The 18,118-nt window shown below is 47.8% G+C and overlaps 5 protein-coding genes and 1 non-coding gene across 6 annotated transcripts; 4 read left to right on the top strand and 2 right to left on the bottom strand.

Annotated features, from left to right (window-relative positions):
• Nucleotides 1-1,421: 1,421 nt before the first annotated feature.
• Nucleotides 1,422-3,368, top strand: wis1_0 (Protein kinase; the record flags this gene model as incomplete). Its single annotated transcript, XM_031148785.1, has 2 exons — nt 1,422-2,948; nt 2,994-3,368. The coding sequence occupies 2 exons, from the start codon at nt 1,422-1,424 to the stop codon at nt 3,366-3,368; spliced, it is 1,902 nt and encodes a 633-aa protein (XP_031005799.1).
• An 820-nt stretch (nt 3,369-4,188) lies between these two features.
• Nucleotides 4,189-6,862, top strand: CKI1 (Choline kinase; the record flags this gene model as incomplete). The annotated part of the gene is made up of 3 exons (XM_031148784.1): nt 4,189-4,306; nt 4,370-5,808; nt 5,864-6,862. 3 exons carry the CDS (start codon nt 4,189-4,191, stop codon nt 6,860-6,862), a joined length of 2,556 nt encoding a protein of 851 aa, XP_031005798.1.
• Nucleotides 6,863-10,564: 3,702 nt separating this feature from the next.
• lxr3_1 (L-xylulose reductase) lies at nt 10,565-11,542 on the bottom strand (the record flags this gene model as incomplete). The annotated part of the gene is made up of 2 exons (XM_031148783.1): nt 10,565-10,648; nt 10,721-11,542. 2 exons carry the CDS (start codon nt 11,540-11,542, stop codon nt 10,565-10,567), a joined length of 906 nt encoding a protein of 301 aa, XP_031005801.1.
• A 918-nt stretch (nt 11,543-12,460) lies between these two features.
• On the bottom strand, nt 12,461-13,555 carry DHG2_0 (L-rhamnose-1-dehydrogenase; the record flags this gene model as incomplete). Its single annotated transcript, XM_031148782.1, has 4 exons — nt 12,461-12,607; nt 12,718-12,859; nt 12,923-13,296; nt 13,445-13,555. The coding sequence occupies 4 exons, from the start codon at nt 13,553-13,555 to the stop codon at nt 12,461-12,463; spliced, it is 774 nt and encodes a 257-aa protein (XP_031005800.1).
• Nucleotides 13,556-13,999: 444 nt separating this feature from the next.
• PIG8 (putative NADP-dependent mannitol dehydrogenase) lies at nt 14,000-15,180 on the top strand (the record flags this gene model as incomplete). The annotated part of the gene is given in 5 exon segments (XM_031148781.1): nt 14,000-14,108; nt 14,144-14,472; nt 14,488-14,640; nt 14,718-15,018; nt 15,113-15,180. 5 exon segments carry the CDS (start codon nt 14,000-14,002, stop codon nt 15,178-15,180), a joined length of 960 nt encoding a protein of 319 aa, XP_031005795.1.
• A 591-nt stretch (nt 15,181-15,771) lies between these two features.
• LHYA1_G003812 lies at nt 15,772-15,843 on the top strand. The gene has a single exon. It is a non-coding gene; the product is annotated as a tRNA-Arg (tRNA).
• Nucleotides 15,844-18,118: the final 2,275 nt, after the last annotated feature.

Raw genomic sequence — 18,118 nt, 5'->3', positions numbered from 1 at the left:
CCGATAGGAAAGTTCCCCAGATATTTATTTGTGCCAAGAATCTGGACCTTGGGAACTTCCGCAGTGGCATCTTAAGCCGGGCATGAAGTGATCGACAGGGCGGCGTTATCACGATAGATAGATAAATACATCTGATTTGATCTGATCTGATCTGATCTGATCCAATGGGAATGATATAATGGTAATGATATAATGGTAATGATACAATGGTAATTATATAATGGGAATGATATAATGGGAATGATATAATGGTAATTATATAATAATGCTCTATGATATAATAACGTTTGATCTTATAATAGAGGGAACTTGATCCATGGTGCATCTCAACCAAGGAAACCGTGCATTGCATTAGTATGATCAGTGATTATCTGCAAGAGAGGTTGACAGGTGAAAATTTGAAAATTTGCAAATGCCCAGTGAAACTCACTTAAACGTCGATTGTGGCTTGAATCTTTGAAACGTGATTTAGATCGGGGCGGTGATCAGCCAATCACAGTAGCGGGAAAGGCACTTTCAAGCCACTTTCCCGTCCACCGTCCAGATGTTCTTTAAGACCAACGTCATCGTGCCTCGTCGCCCATGCCGTGTCTGTCTTGCGACATGCTTGTGTAGAGTTAAGTTAAAATATATAAACAAATTTTTAGATAAATAAAATGCCTCCATATTTGCTTGACTTGACTTTACTTGGGTAAGTGTATTTATTGTATTATTCTATGTTGTTGTGTCATTGTATGCATCATCTGCTCGAGTCAGTTAGTGACATTCATCCCACCAACAAACAGCTGGACCTCCAAAACCAGGCCAGGCAACTTTTACCAAACACCACACCATACCACACCACACCTACCCTGCTACTACCTACTCTACTGCCTACTCTACTGCCCGCTCGATTCGAGCTTATCCATCCTTTAAAGCCGCACCTCAACTCCAATCCTCCATCAATTAAGCTATTGGGTCTAGACTACTTGTAGACCCTCCGCCACGACCTATAATACCTTGGGACTTTATTTTCTTAGCACCTTCGCGACTCTCAGACTACCCAACCCAACACAACTCAACTCAACTCAACTCAACCCAACCCAACCCGATCTGTCTCTCCGGGCCCCAAACATCTCTACTCCGCCTCCATACCCAAGACAATCTTACCATCCATCCAACCTACGTCCTACAACTCCGCACCTCCACAAGGTTGTCTTGGCGCTCCTCAAGACCGTCGGCAGAAACAATACCGGACGCTACGGCATCTGATATCCTAACCTCCTCTTGGTATGTTTCTTTTGCTGGACTCCGTCTGCGACGGCAACTCACGCTCACCATCAATTGTTCAGTCACTCAGGGACATTAAATTTACGGATACTAAGAAAATCGCTCATCGACCGCTCATGCTCCGCGCACAAAGATAGACTATCCATCCAGCCATGGCTACCCCGCAAGCCAGCGGGTCGACCGCCCAAGAAGAACCCCTATCCACGAGCCCTCCTTATCCCTCCCCCGCAGAAACACACCCCGCAGGGAGCGCTGGCCCCATGTCTTCAAATACCCAACGAGTGCCCTCTCTTCGAACCGTCTCTGACCCCTTAAACCTCGCCCCCATGAGCACTTCTTCAACGCCTCTTGGGGTGTTACAAAACGCCCGCAGACCGATGCCGCCTGCCCCTTCTGTTTCCGGCGGCAACCTACCACCAAGCATGGAGGCGAGAATGAAGGCATTTCATCTGTCGAGGCAAGGCGCACCTCCGGGCCGCCCACAGATACCCACAACTGTATCCACAGGCTCTACACCAACTGCCTCAGACTTTGCGTCCCCAATGGGTGGCGCTATAGGAGGTCTACCAGCCAATTTGCAATTGCCTACGAATATTCGCCCAGTTGCCCATAACTTCGCCTCGGCTCCGGCAGTTCCGAAAATGCCCGCAAAGGGTTTGAGTGCGCGCAGAGGCATGAAGTTGCCAGGAGGGTTACCCGGTAGCAGTCCAGTGAATGGCACACCGGATGGTGCCAATGGCAATACCCCACAAGATTCGCAATCAGGATCGATGTTCAGCAAATTCTCGAACTTCGTTGATACGAAGGCCGGCACCTTGAAGTTTGCTGGCAAGGCTACGATCCATGGGTCAGGAATCGATTTCGCGAGTGGCAATAGCTTTAGCATATCCTTGGATGAGGTTGATACGTTGGAAGAATTAGGAAAGGGCAATTATGGCACTGTTTATAAAGTTCGACATTCACGACCACGGAATCGCAGACCAGGCTTAGGTCTCGCGGGGATTGCAACGCGATTTCCTTCATCCTTACCAGACACCCCGTCCGCCGAGAAGGAAGACAAGATAGATTTACCAGCAACAGGCAATACATCAGGTATTATTATGGCTATGAAGGAGCTACGTTTGGAGCTTGACGAAGCAAAGTTCGCTGCTATCATCATGGAACTTGATATCTTGCACCGATGCTTAAGTCCTTACATTATCGACTTCTATGGTGCCTTCTTTCAAGAAGGGGCTGTTTACATATGCATCGAGTATATGGATGGTGGATCGATCGACAAGCTCTATGCTGACGGCATGCCGGAGAACGTTTTGCGAAAAGTCACATACGCTACTACGCAAGGCCTGAAAACATTAAAGGATGACCATAATATTATTCACAGAGATGTTAAACCTACGAATATCCTGGTCAACACCCGTGGACAAGTCAAGATCTGCGATTTTGGCGTGTCTGGAAACTTGGTTGCGAGTATTGCCAAGACGAACATTGGGTGTCAGTCATACATGGCACCTGAGCGTATTTCTGGTGGCGGCATGTCACAGGCGGGGGCAAATTCAGGTGGTGGAACATACAGCGTGCAATCTGATATCTGGTCTCTGGGTTTGAGCATTATCGAATGCGCGATGGGCAGATATCCATATCCTCCAGAGACATACAACAACATCTTCTCTCAGCTAAGCGTAAGCTTCCCCCCAGTTTACAAATTACCTTACTAACAAAACCAGGCCATTGTCGATGGCGAACCTCCAGATCTCCCAGCAGAAGGCTACTCCGACCTAGCCCGTGACTTTGTACGTGGCTGTCTCAACAAAATCCCCAAGGCTCGACCATCCTACGGCATGCTTCTCCAACACGCCTGGCTTGCCGGACTCTCAAAACCCCCTACCATAACTGAAGCCGATGAAGAAGAAGCCGAAGCCGGCGGTAACGCTGCAGGTGCATCAAACGTTGGCCACAGTGGGACGGAAGACGAAGAAGTTGCGGCGTGGGTGAAGAACGCGTTGGATCGGAAGAAAAAGGGGCTGTTGGGCGAGGCTGTCAAGCCTGCGCTTCACGCGGCGCCGCTGAATAGTGTTAGTCCTGCAGATAGTTCTGCTTAGATAGAAGGCTTTTTGGTGGACTAGTTGAATGGGGTGGTGTGGCGGCGGCGTGTTATGATATACCATACAAGTTTTCGTTTGTTTTCATTTGTGCGCGCATAGGAGGGTGGAGGGAGCTGTGCTTCCTCGTACTCTGATGAACGATACCGATACATAACGTTTACGCTTACGTCTTTCATGATTAAAAAGAGATGGCGAGATGGAATGGGGGAAGGGAGTGGGGTGCAGTGCCGTGGAGTGGAATGGAGTAAGGTCAGGCATGATGGTGGCTGCGTTGGTTAGGTACTGACTGCCGTTGATAGATAGTACAGTACAGTACAGCAATGCGAAGATATATGAGAACGGAATAAGTGTTTCTTATGACTTTCTAAATAGTTGTATAATCCTCACTTGGGGTTTTGTTTGTATATCCCACTTGCCCCTCAATCACATGTGTTTCGCAGCTTCTGATTGGTTGCACAGCCACTCTACTCCGTCATAGCTATACCCTGTCCGTTTTCAAACTTTTGACACCTGCACTGACCGCCTTGGACGGTGACGCTACTGTACTGGGCAATCTACTGTTTAACAGAATTGATACGGGTCAAGGCAGAGATAGAGATAACATCTCACACCTACTCCGTAGGCATCTTCAACCTTGATAATATTGATTTTCTACCTCTATGTTCTGAGAATCGCCACCTCCAAGATTACTAGTGCCATTACCGACATATTATTTGTTTGGCGGGGCTGGAACTTGGGCTGATACGAAAACGCACGAGGGAGGGGTTTTAATAACAGCAAAGAGAAAGACGCATCAGCGTCCGTCTTGCAGTCAATAATGACTCCGACCCCGACATTCTCGGAAAATGGCTCCACAAGCTCGAATATGCCTCTGCGTCCTGCTCTCAAGCCGAGCGACGAACAGGAACCTTTGAGTCCGAGGACTGGTCCCAAGGGTGGGTAACATTTACACGAATTGCACCTCCAGCAGATTAGATTGCTAATTCAGATCAAAACAGTCGTTTCAATTGCAGAACCAGAGCCAGAGCCAGAGCCAGAACACTCAGCCCTTCCAGAACCACTTTACGAAACCTATCCGAGACATCGCCAACATAGCGCAGGCGTGGCCACGAGACGCTTGAGTGGAAGGCCTGGCTTGCAGGCCAACTCTTCTTCGAGATTGTCGTTGGTGAGCCAGAGTAGTGTGGAGGATAGCGAGACAAGCAATCTCGAGCAAGGGAAATCTGGACACGAGCATGGGAAACCCCGACATGAGAAACACCACCATGAGAAACTGCTTACCCAGGTCGCGGAATGGCTACAAGCAGAGAAAGCCAAGAGGGCTGCCAGACGATCGAAAAAGAGAGGAGGGAAGAATAGAGATGAAGGCACTGAACAGCAGAGACCGCGCACTGCGTCCGTAAGTTCGGACTCGAGTGCTATCTCGCTGGAGAAGCTACAGAGGATTATAGAGGATAATATGTCTGCATTCGGCATAGAGAACCCGCTCGATTCCCCCAGGAGACACGGTTTACACCGACGACGGCATTCTTCTGCGCGGGGAAAGCACGGCGGATTCGCAAGTTCAGATACAGAGTACCAGGATGGTGATATCGTTGTTCCGTCCTGCGACGTCGTGCTCGATAATTCTAAAACCATGTCATTTACAGGGGGAGCAGCGGTTATGGAGTCTTCGGATAACACTGTTACGATGAGTACCAGCAGGCGTGTGGAGAAGGAGAAGAAGGCTTGGTTGCAGTTCAAGTCGGAGATTGTCCGGTTGGCTCATACACTCCGGCTCAAGGGTTGGAAGAGAGTACCACTTGAACGAGGTGGCGAAATTGAAGTCGAGAGATTGAGCGGTGCTCTCACGAATGCCGTCTACGTCGTCTCACCCCCCAAGGAACTCCCTTCAGACCCAAAGACCCCCTCCCAGAAACAACCCCCGAAACTACTCCTCCGCATCTACGGCCCGCAAGTGGAGCACCTTATTGACAGGGAGAACGAGCTAGGGATCTTGAGACGGCTGGCGAGGAAGAAGATTGGGCCAAGATTGTTAGGCACGTTTAGAAATGGACGCTTTGAGGAGTTTTTCAACGCGCAGACGCTCAAGGCAGAGGATTTGAGGGTCGAGGATACGATGAAACAGATTGCGAAACGGATGCGCGAACTTCATGAGGGTGTTGATCTACTTGATCGCGAGCGGGAAGAAGGTCCTTTTGTGTTGCGGAATTGGGATAAGTGGGTTGACCGTTGCGAAGAAGTGATTACTTATCTAGATGGAGAGATTTTGGGTCAGCGGAAAGGCAAGGGAGAGAGTTGGCGCGAGAGGGGATTGGTGTGTGGAGTCGAGTGGAAAGTTTTCAAGGGGGCTGTGGATAGGTATCGGAAGTGGTTGGGGGAGTATTATAAGATGAGGGGTGGTGTGGAGAAAAGACTCGTGTTTGCTCATAACGATGTATGTCCCCATTCTCCCTCCTTTCCCTAGCCATCAAACTAACATTCATTAATAGACACAATACGGCAATATCCTCCGCCTAATCCCACCCACGCCACCACAATCCTCCAAACCCCGGCCCCCACCATCTCCCCTCCTCCTCCCTCAAAACCACCACAAGCAACTCATCGTCATCGATTTTGAGTACGCCTCTGCCAACACCCCCGGCCTCGAATTCGCAAATCACTTCACGGAATGGTGCTATAACTACACGTCCGCGACTTTCCCAGAAGCCTGCCATGCCTCCACGTACCCCACAGTCGAGCAGCAAAAACTCTTCATCAAGAACTATGTAAACCACCGTCCGCAGTTCAATGCCCGAACGCCAAAAATGCAGCCCATGGACAGTTCCTCCTCCATCGCATCAACTCCCACCCCTACCACATCAGGGATGCGCGGCGGCGTAAACGAGTTTTTGCTTGATTCCCGCGCACCTGGCGGCGGTGGCGCGAGTACGTCTTCCCTCAACCTCAACGTAATCCAAGATCACGCCCCACAAAAAAGCATATTGAGGGCAGACGAACACGCATATTTCGCAGAAGAAGAACGGAGGCGCGAGGCAGAGGTTGAACAAGAAGTGCTGTTGCTGATGGAGGAAACTCGTATTTGGAGGGTGGCGAATAGTGCGCAATGGGTTGCGTGGGGGATCGTACAGGCGGAATTACCTGCTGATTGTCCTTGCGCGGACACAGACACCGCAAGTGGTGAAGGAGTAGTCGAGGAACCGGAACAGAAATCGGGAGAACAAGTTGATTTGAATGTGGATGTGGATGAGAATGGAGGCTTGCAGAAAGGCTCGGAAGGAATCAAAGCCGAGGCGCTGCTAAACGGGGAGACGGCTAAAGAGGGCGAAGCTGAGGGGGAAGCGGAAGGGGAGGATGATTCGTTTGATTACCTACTTTATGCGCATGAGCGCGCGTTGTTTTTCTGGGGCGACGTGGTTGCGTTGGGGATAGTGAGCAAGGAGGAGTTGCCGGCGGAGTTGGTGCATGCGTTGAAGGTCGTTGAGTATTGAAATGTTGGCGCTGTTCTAGGTAACTGGTGTCTGACGAGTCACGAGGGTTGAGGTGATGGAATAAGCACGGCTTCTTATGTTGACAACGAGGTCATGAAGTATGAAGTATGGGATTGATGACTTTGGATCTCGGAGCTATGCTACTAGTATAGTATGCTTGGTTACGAATGAAGAATAATACACACTGTGGCAAGCTCGAGCGTTATTGATTTTTCACTTGTTAATAGTTGATAGTTAGTAGATAGGTAAAGATATCCGTATCCACCTCTACCTCTTTTCTTCTTGCCATTAATCTCAGCTTTATTCCCTCTCCTCTCCTCTCCACGTGCTGCTTCATATCGATTGTTCCGAGTAGCAAGAAACGTGTATTATTCTCTACTAAGGCCTATGCATGCATGTTATTTAATATATACACTAATGATATTTCATAGTATTTTGATTTAATAACAGGTTTACCTACCTATCTAGGTATAGGATAGGATAGCGAGCTGAGTGACCCCTCTCCTTTATTTTAGCAAATCGCTTAAATGATGGCTCCTCTGATCTAGGTGTAAGCAAGCGAAAGGCCAACTTGGCCTAGGTCTTATAATAAATAGCATTACCACGTTAGCTATTCTAGTTTTCTGGAAGTTTCTAGTCTATGGTATTCATTCTGGTATCTATAAAGCTGCACTACTATTATCTAATAATTATTAATAAGTTTTATTTACCCTTTGCCGAGCCCTCAATCCCTTCCAAGCCGATACTGGTAATCCGCACTCGGGTTATTAAATCGCGCTTTCCGATCCATGCGTTTCATGTCTTGCTTATCCATCTCGAAATCGGCTTGAATATTCTGGTCCATCTGCCAATCGATCACGCTCTTGGGAAGTGGTAGCTGCATGTAGGGACCAGCTAAAGCAATCGATGCTGCTAAGTCATGCTATTAAGACTGTGTGTTATAGGCCTCCTAAAGCTATACCACCAGTACCAAGATTTCAAAAAAGTATCACAGGTACTTGAAAACTCAAATTAATTACCCGGTTATTTCTCTAGTGAGGCCTGAATCTTGGACCGAAACACGGCCTGACTTGAGAACTCATTTCGCACCTTTCTTTTCCCAGTTTTGTCGAAGATCAAAAATCCAAATAACTTCACATAATGTACTCTCCAAGACCACTCGATGGCAAGCTGGCTGTGATTACTGGCTCATCTCGAGGTATAATGATCGCTATTATCTGATACCAGTCTGTGAACTATCCTTAGGAATTGGTGGTGCCACAGCGAGGCTCCTGGCATGTAGAGGTCGCAATGTAGCTATACATTTCAACTCTACCACTTCTGAAAAGGACTCGAGGAACTTAGGCGAAGACCTGGCACCCGCTCGTGGTTGCGCCAGCTCGCAGAGCGCGCAACAGTCAATGCGATTAACCCGGGTCCGGTCAAGACGGATGAGTTCAGAGACTATATGTATCCGTATATCAGGTTGGCGCCTACAGGAATGCGTCTTTTATCCTCGCCTTGGATCATTTGTCACCGTACGTTGATCCGCACCATAATGGAATCCTTTTTTTTTAAAAAGAAAAGATGTGTACAAAGTAAGCCTACTCAAGAGAATGCCTTCTTAGATTCCAGTTCTTGCCCTTCTCCAATGCATCAAGCCAAGTTTTAACCTTTTTCATTCGCCAGCTATTGTCGTAGTTATGAAAATAACGCTCGAAGCCCATATCTACTTTTCTCCTTTTCTCTAACAGGAGAACTACAACTTGAATCCTTATTATTCCGCACTGAACCTCGTAGCAAATTTGTTCTTGAATGATGTTTTAGTGACCTATTACACGTAACCTTTTCCAGCGACCTCCCTCTGACTCCTTCTTCTTCCCCTGTAAACCACCTTATGCTCACTGGTGGGTAGGTCTTCGTTTCTAGTGATGAATTGTTAGGAGTCCTCCCCAAACTACTATGAGAAGTCTTTTGTTTTGACCGACGACAAAAATTGAATCTCTGGAGCATTTTCCAATTTTCCCATATTAAGGTCAGTTTTGGTAGGACCATAGCGACAATAACGGTCAGGGAGAGCATAGGGAGTGCGTATGCTAGATACCATCTCGGAGAGATTGTAAATTGCGTCATACCAAATATTGACTTTAGCAAAGGTCAGCTTCGGGGTTTTCTGACATGCTCAATGTGATTGGACTACTCACAGCCATAAGAGACAGGGGAAGAAACGTAAGTGCCAGTGCGTTCAACCTACAAACGGACTGTCCTTGATGAATTTGCTCGAGTGAGACCATCATGGAAACCAAGTTCTGCAACTGCTCTTTGTTTCCATCCGCGAGAGCCCAATAATGCTCTAAGGCCTTCAATAGCTCGTTTCCCCTCTTCATGAATGCGACGATATCGTGTATAGTGCCAACTGATTCGCGGTTCTTTTTCACCATTTCCATGACTGTTTAAAGCGAGTTATTCTGCACCTTGACCGTCTCCCTTAGCATAATATTTGTTGCAGTAGCTTTGTTAAGTCCCTGCATCCGACCGAGAATATTGCCTGTACCAAACTGATGGTGGACCTCGTGGTGCAGCTCGCTCAATCGATCACGTATAACATCCCAGATCTCATTCCAATCCATAAAGGTCGAGAAAAGATCATGATATATCCAGTTATGACACTTCATCAATCTGTGTAAGCGCGTCGCTTCCCCATAAGACCCTTCACAACGACGGACAAATCGCATGATACTTGCTTGATCCCAGTCTCCTATAACTATGATTACCGGAACGTTCCCACTTTCTGTTTCTAGTTGGCCACCTGTCCAGACTGCGAGAGACATGGATCGAATTTTGGATGTTCCGAGATGATAACCTGGTTGCTCATGTTCTGGGTCCTCTGGAGATTCGTATTCGATGCGAAGATAGTTCTCAAGAAAAGAGAGCCCGTCATTGTCTTGCCACTCTGGAGCTAATGAACTCCCGGGTGTGAATGCTTTCGGCGATCTGAGCTAGCTGAGAATTGGTTTGGGAAACTGAGGGAATTCTCTGCCGAGGATAGCGCCTAGCCCTTCTGTATTCTCGATGAGACTGATTGCGTCAGAGACCCTCTTAGATATAGAACACTTCTGGATTTACATACCTTAGAAGAAGTCCTGGGACGCTTCTCTGAGTAGCTGGATCACTGATAAATGCCAATCCCAGCAAAAAGCTTTCTAAAGTATTGAGCAAATCCACCGCATGCCGAGCGTGATGAGTGAAGGCAGGCAGACCATCGTCTGTTTCGGAAACAAAGCAGGCATGGATATTCAGAAGGGTCGAAGACATATTGTAAGATAAATGTGGTAACAATTCTAACGACGCCGTAAAACAATCTGTCTTTAGGGAAGGGAAGGTGGGCTAAGCTGTTGGGGGAGAAGAAGGCATGTAATAGTTGGGCAATCTGCACATTTGCTTTTCTCCGAACTTTATTAGACCACTAGCCGGGATCCAAAAAGAAAAGGGGGGGGGGAAGTTCTAGAAGAAAGGGGGAATTGTAGTATTAATAGGTTAAACAAGAGCGTTGCATGGGGCTATGCACGCGAAACATACTGCGGGAAAACAGGAAGGCTGACTGCTTCAGTAAGCTACCAATCATGTTCACCAGGTCCTCTGAAAACGGAAAATGTGCCTGAAGCTGTCACAAACAGCCATGAACATAGACGCTGCATCAATGATCTATTGTCCTAATCGTGCTCACGGTATGCTAAAAGCACCATCGATTACAAGGTTTGCACCCGTCATATAACAACATGCATCGCTGGCAAGAAACACATAAGCCTACAAGCAAGTTTCAAGTCAGTTTATATGGCTCATAAGATGGAAGTCTTGAGCTGTGAGTTAGGTACTCACCCCTTTTAGTTCCTGCGGTTTGCAAAGTCTTCTTCCGGGTATTTGAGCAAGCCATATGTCCATACGCTCTTTGGGTTGTTTCAACACCACTACATAGTATATCATATAAGCTTCCATTCCTTCCACAAAAAATGGGATCGGTATAAGATAAAAGAAGAGAAGGTTAGACAAGAAAGGGTCACCAAACTTACTTTCAGTCAAAATATACCCGGGCGACACGCAATTGACCCTAGCAAAGCCCGCCCACTCAACAGCAAGCCCCTTAGCTAGCTGCAGCACGGCGGCCTTGGACGCATTATACGCGGCCTGCGTCTGCGGCACATTAATAAGCAGCGCGCTGACCGACGCGGTGATGATCAAACTGCCTCTCCCCTGCTCCCTGAACACCTTCCCCGCCGCCTGCGCTGTCCACATGACACCATCGTAATTCACACTGTTAATCTCTCTCCACGTCTCCTCATCGTACTCTGACGCGGCGACGCTCGAACACACCCCCGCGTTCGCGACCATGATGTCCAGACGCCCGTGCCCGAACTCCTGCACGATGCGCGCGATGGTGCTCATGATGGCTTTCCGGTCCGAGACATCGCCTTGGTAGGCTTGCACGCGCACGCCGGTCTGCTGGGAGATTTCCGAGGCCGTGGAGGCGCTGGAGGGACTGCTTTTGTAGATGAATGCTACGTCTGCTCCTGCTTCTGCTAGGCCGCGGACAACTTCTAGACCGATGCCTCGAGAGCCGCCGGTCACGATGGCGATCTTGTTCTTAAGGGAGAACTGAGATAGGACGGGAGCGTCTATGTCGGGTGCTGAAAATAGTGGCATGGTGGATAATTATATGTACTTTCGGTTGTTGTGTTTTGGGTGAGTAGACGAGTATCTCTTTAGCTTTGAGGTGCCGATTGAACTTTGAAATGATTCTTTTGTGACTGAAATGGTTCTTTTGTGAAAGGAAGATGCTCATATACTAACAGTGTAAGACGCAAGTCTGTATGAGCTTGCAGATATTATAGCGTAGGAGGACAACGTGGTAGGCAAATGGCATGATAAAATCAGTCCGCATCAAATTATGAGAGTTGAAACATCGTGAGCCTGTAGGGTGTGCTGGCAGTGGTTGACTCGTCCATTGCATGCGCTTTGCAGGTCAGGAGACCTCTTTTGGTACCTAGAGATACGAATCGGAAATATACTAACAACTCCAAAATGCCTGAAGCCATTTCTAGAGATGAAATTCTCATTGGTGCGGCAATAGAGTGATGCTGCCCTCGTGCCGAGCGCTGCCGAGAATTGCCAAGTCGGCCGCGACTGCGGGTGAGTACAGTATTCCACAGAAGACAAACAAACTGAATAAAGTATAGACGGGAGTGATAATGTTGTAGACGGACCTCTAGATTTACGGCCGGAGGAATGAGTTTTAGCCCTCAGAGTCAGATGCAGTTCAGAGTCGATGCATGCATGCTATCATATGGAAGCTTTCCCTCGAAGCGGACCTAACAAAACCACATCAGGCTGCAGACAATGGGTCTCGCGGTCGCAATGCATGAGATACTTACCGATCAAAATTTATGGAGAGTAGTATAGCGAAGTCTGAATCGTCCCTAAGTGCAATAAAGTGCTTATTATTTTCGTGGGTGCATTTATATTCATTGTTAATTCTGCCCATGCAACCTTTGCTCCTCACCCAGCAAACAACAATGGCAGTCTCACCGGATTGAAAGTCCAGTAATCGCACAATCCAGATTCTCAAAGCAGCAGAGCAGGGGAAATATGGAGTCGTTGCACCCATATCATTGACAGAACGGCGGCTTTTGTCGGTGTGTAGTGAGTTTGTAGGCCGCCTCCGACGAGTGCTTTGATGGACGAGATACCTATGATAGCACCACCTTCGCCCTACGAAAAGTCAACATCTCAGAGTCAGTATTGCCTGATATGGTATATTTGGAAGTTGGAATAACATTATGCGAAAGTCAGGACAATGTTTTAGGAGCAGTTGACTCCACTCCTGAGGTATTCGAAGTAGGAAATGTTCCTCGGAGAACGTGAAATATCTGTTTGACCATCTGTTGCGCACCAGCTTGGCATGAGTAGAATGTTCCATTCACATTTACTTCCATTGTTCGATCGAATTGCTGCTTTGATAGCCTGTGATATTGATACGTCAGTGTCTCGTGGGCCATTTTTCTTTTTTGGAGAAGAACAACCCACATGAGAAATTCAGCTGCCCTGAAAATGCCAGAAATGGCCACAAAAACATCCAGAGCTCCCCATTGCCTCACGGCTTCCGACACCAGCTTTTGTCCAGTCTCTGGATCTGTAACATCGCCCGCCAACTCGATGATATCCCCAGTAGGTACTGCACTGCTTCCCTGTTGCTTCAGCTTCTGAGCCTCCTCGAGCAACGATTTCCTATGTGTTTCGTCCGTGTCAAGTCCAAGATGATTGACTGCTACATTGGCACCTTGTGGTAGATATTCAAGCGTGATGGCTCGTCCAATGCCCGTCGTCCCCCCTGTGATGCATGCAGCCTTTCCTCGTAAGAGCGCGCAGAAGCTAGAGCCATTGGAACAGCTTCTCACCTTCTGACAATGAAGATAAATAATGGACGTTCAGCACTTGTTGTCTCCAAAGCGCAAAAGTTCATTGAAGCTTCGTGGATCGTGCCAAATACTCCCGATGGTCGGGAGAGGTGCACTCTATGCTACCGCCTTTTTCGAGCTTTCATGATACTCGTCTCTGAGCTCCAGTGGATTTTCCTGAGTCAGGAACCCCGAAGTTGAAGATAGTAGAGTCGGTCCCCGCGCCCTGCGCTCGTCTCGAGGGATAGTGCCAACGCCCCATCTTGGGGGTGGACCCTCTAAATATTTGGTGCGGGGTTAGGTACCTGTAGTAACAACCTTATTAGTGGGGATGACATGTGTCAATCAGCGGGGTATCAATATTATATCGAGCATGGCCACTTTTGCTTCAAGTTTCGACAAATGGAAGGTTTGCCGTAGTCGACCCTCGATGCGAGGCAATGGCAACAAGCCAGTGTTCGAGACGCGGTTGATGGTTGAGTTAGTATCGGTGCGAGCCAATACGCGTACGGGCTGGCCTCTCCGGAGAACTCAAGAAGAACATGATATCCAATAATTTAATATACGGCACGTATAATATATCAAAACTCCCCAAGAGAGAACTTGTACATCATAAAATCGCCCATCTGCCATCTAGACTCAGGGAAAACCATAAAACTCAAAGACGTCCCTCACCACTCACTTTTGATCCTTTACAGTATACATCATGGCCCCTTCTGTGGCACAAGAGCTGGCGGAAGCTACGTCGAACGGGAGTAGTGCCAACGGTGTAGTTGTCAAGCCCCAATTAACACTGACCGGTAAAGTGATTGCTGGTTCGTGAGAAATCCAACCCCATCAAGCATAATAGCTGACTACGTACAACAAGTGACCGGAGGGAACCGCGGAATCGGCCTAGGCGTTGCAGAATGCTGCTTGATCAACGATGCCGCGAAAGTCTACTCGATCGATCTAGCAGAGCCCGGCGACGAGTTCGCAGCCATACTCAAGAAGTTTCCGGGGCGTATTGTTGCCATCCAAGCAAACGTCACTGATGAGGACAGCATCGCGGCTGCTGTAGACAAAATTGTCGAGGAGTCTGGTGCCATTCACGGCATCGTGGTAAATGCCGGATGGACAAACCATAAGGCAGCGCTAGATTTCACGAAAAAGGAGATCGAGGATCTCTTTAATGTCAATGTAAGTACTTGGAAGTCTGTCTCCAAATGGGGATGGCCACGAGCTGACAACGGAAAGCTGTTCGGCTCTTTCTACACGGCGCGAGTAGCCGCCAAAGCGTTCATCAAGTTAGGAATCAAAGGATCCGTCGTCTTTACCGCTTCAATGGCATCTTATCGACCAAACAAGGTTCGCAATCCCGATCCCAATTACCAGTATTAGCTAGCCCTCTCTGCAGGACTTTCCCATACTAACAAAATCCCCAGATCGTGCCGTCGACACCATACGGAGCCTCGAAAGCCGGTGTTCGCAACATGACACACACGCTCGCCATGGAGTGGGCAAAGTACGGTATCCGCGTCAACAGCGTCTCCCCGGGCCTCGTAAGGACCGCCATGACATATTGGGTCGATCAACAGCCAGACTGGGAGCAGCAGCTGAAGTACTACGGGGGTATCCCTCGTCTTGCTGAAGTACAGGAGTTGGGTGGCGCGTATGTTTATCTTCTGAGTGATGCCGCTAGCTACACCACATCGATAGATATCCCCGTCAACGGTGTTATTGGAAGTAGGTCGAAACCCGGTCTTCGAGAGATACAGATTTCTAACTCACCTTGCGAACTTAGTCTGCTAGAAGATCGATTTTGCTGGAAATTTCATAGACCAAATAGAAAAAGACCGAATGAATCTTCCCCAATTCCTCATCTCTCGGGATACTGTAGTTGCGTGACCATGTGCAAATGCTTTGTTGATTTCCAGTTGACCCGAATAATTATCCGAACTTCCGCATTTTGCTTGATTCGATAGAATCATGAGAGAAAACCCAGAAGTGAGTAAGTATATTTAAACCTCGATCTCTGTACCTCTACCCAAACCCACATGCGAGGGAGCGCTGTAAGCAAGGTCTACATAGACGCGAATTTTCCCTGCTCAAAAACGCTCTCACCATTCGCCTGTTTCGGTACTTGAGATGTAAACAACCGACTGGCCAGGTGAAAAGTAAATGCCGTTAGGCCTTGCGAAGCCATCGGTCATAGCTCGAATAGCTTTCGTAGATGGGTCGTATCGATATACTTGGCTTGGCTCGGCAAGCTGGCTTTGGGCTTGGGCTTGAACTGTTCATGCATGTAGCCGTAAATGGGATCAATGAACCATATGGAACCGTCACGGTGGACGACAATGGCATTGGGCGAGTTGAAGGGTAGGGCATTTACGGAAATAGCATTACAACTGACGTTAAGTAAGCATTGAGCAATGAATGCAGCGTGCTATGATATTAAGTAATTTTGCAATTATTTACCGTCATATGAGCATCAACTTCGGACTATTGGCCCAATGGCAAGGCGTGAGACTTCGAATCTTGAGATCGCAGGTTCGACCCCTGCATAGTCCTTCAAACTCTAACGAGTTTCTTTTTGCCATTTTCTAGACATTTCCTAAGTAAACTGGATGTTTTAATCGCATGTTTTGTGAGTTGAGTTTCTATCTAGAAGTGCGCTCCTCTGATTTTTGCCTCGCTTAATCCACCCATGCTGAGGTTTTCCCGCGACTGCATCTCCCGTAACTGTATCGCCCGTAACCCTTATGCCTCCCTATTTAGAGAAACGGGTTTCTATTCCGACACTTCCTTTTCCTTTTTTCTTTTTTCTTTTTTCAAAAAAAAAAAAAGAAGTTGTTTTGGGAATATGACTGAGCCTTTCTAATCATATGACTTAGCGCTAACTGACTAAGCAAATGGGGATAACCTCTCCGCGTTGCAACCTCCATCTTAGCTAGCCAACCAACAACTAATGGAACTACTAAGACTATGAACTACGGACTTATAATTGTAGGGAAATGATCACCTTGTGGTACTAACAGAAGTCAAAGTCATATACTATAATTAATATAGAGAAGAGGTTATAACCGAATAACTATAAACCACCTGCAGTTTTAGGATCAGTCAATGCTTATATAAGCAGCTAAGTCCAACACCCCTCTATTTCTCTTTCCTCCATGTCCACATCCTTCTCCTTATGGCCCTGTCATTAATGCCAAAGTCATTCTCGTTAATCTCCCCATTGCTCTTATTGATACTCACACTACCTCATGTACTGGACCTCTCGCGCCCACCTCACCCGAGGTTTAGGTCTGCGATATATGTACAATGGAATGGAAAGGAAGGCTTCCAACCAGCTTTAATTTAATTTCCTACGTCCATATCTATACAGCCGTGTCCCTGCAGACGAACGGTAGCTGCAAACCCCCAGCTGCCTACACTATAGGGAAATATATCAATGGTACCTAGCTGAGGAATGAAGCTGATACTGATACACTGCAGTCTGATGTCTATATCTTTGCATGCTTAGGGGTTGATAGGTAGGTTTCCGGGACGATTGATTTATATACGTGAGTTACTGTGGGATTAGAGGTGTATATATACAGTATTCAAGTCATGGATGGAAGCTGTAATGTAATGTACATGCGACACGCGGGTTTTGCACGTAGCTGCAGGTGAAAAGTGATAAATAGGCTACCTAGCTATAGTAGGCTAAGCTGGGCTTGAAACTGATGATCTGGTGTCTGAATTAGTTGATGGGATACCATTTTACAGTTCACAGTTCCCAGAACATGCACATGGACTGGGCTACCTTCATGCCCTGCGTAATCGGGAAACCATGTCCTGCATCAAACCCGACGATTTCTAGATTGTCTGCACCCAGCGTGTCTTGCGCATTCCTGCACAGCTGGTCTTTGGGCAGAATGCTATCTGTTTCGCCAATAAGTAGCAGAATCTTGGTCCTGTAAAGCCGGTTTGGTAAACCTGAGATGGTCTTCGAGGCTGCGTTTCCCTCAATCACCGACCTCAGGAAGCGCCATGCGGAATGCTGGTTCTCGATTGGCGCGGATCGGATAGAGCTGGTGACACTGTAGACAAAACCATCGTTGTGGTCGATTTCCCAGTTAACGATTCCAGGGACATCTATTGGGGCCTCTCGCGTGCTCACATTTAGAAGTTTTGTAGTTGGCTCTTCGGATTCATGTCCGCTAGCAAGATCGGGGCTAGCAGTAGGAGCATGATCTTGAGATACTGGTGTAGCGCATTCGTTGAGAAGCTTCCTCATGATCCATTTGATGTAGGTGCGTGGGAAGAGCCAAGGGTAGCGAACAGGCCAGGCGTGATATTCGGGGGGTAGAGATTTGTAAAGTCCGCCGGGGGCCATAAGGACGATAGAGTTGATCAACTGGGGGAAATAGCCCGCAAAGGAAACAACTATACCCCCACCCATGGAATAGCCAACTAGAGAGAAGCCTCCGGACGCGTTGCCAGTCCATGGAATTGGAGATGTCGAAATGGCAAGCAGAATTTGCGTTGCATAAAGACGCGTGTCGTGCTTGAGGTCTGATGGAGAATCCGAGTATCCTCGACCCCAGAGATCTATTTCATATGTAAGCTATTGATCTAGACATTGGTATATATAGACCCTCATGGAGTACTTGTAGGTAAATAATTACCTACCTAAGATCATCACGCGACAGCCGCGCTGGGCAAGGGTATCGGCAACAACTCCCAATGCCGGAGCAGGGGTACTAAGACCGTGAATGAAGAGAACCTTTCTACCACTCTCTGCTCCCCATTCGTAGACTCGTATCGTACCATAAGGGCTATCGACATCTCGTGCTCCTGG

The sequence above is a fragment of the Lachnellula hyalina genome, assembly GCF_007821495.1.
Source record: "Lachnellula hyalina strain CBS 185.66 chromosome Unknown contig00057, whole genome shotgun sequence".
In the NCBI taxonomy this organism is placed as follows: domain Eukaryota; kingdom Fungi; phylum Ascomycota; class Leotiomycetes; order Helotiales; family Lachnaceae; genus Lachnellula; species Lachnellula hyalina.
The sequence above is the reverse complement of the archived record's forward strand: the minus strand, read 5'-3'. Positions and strand labels throughout refer to the sequence as shown.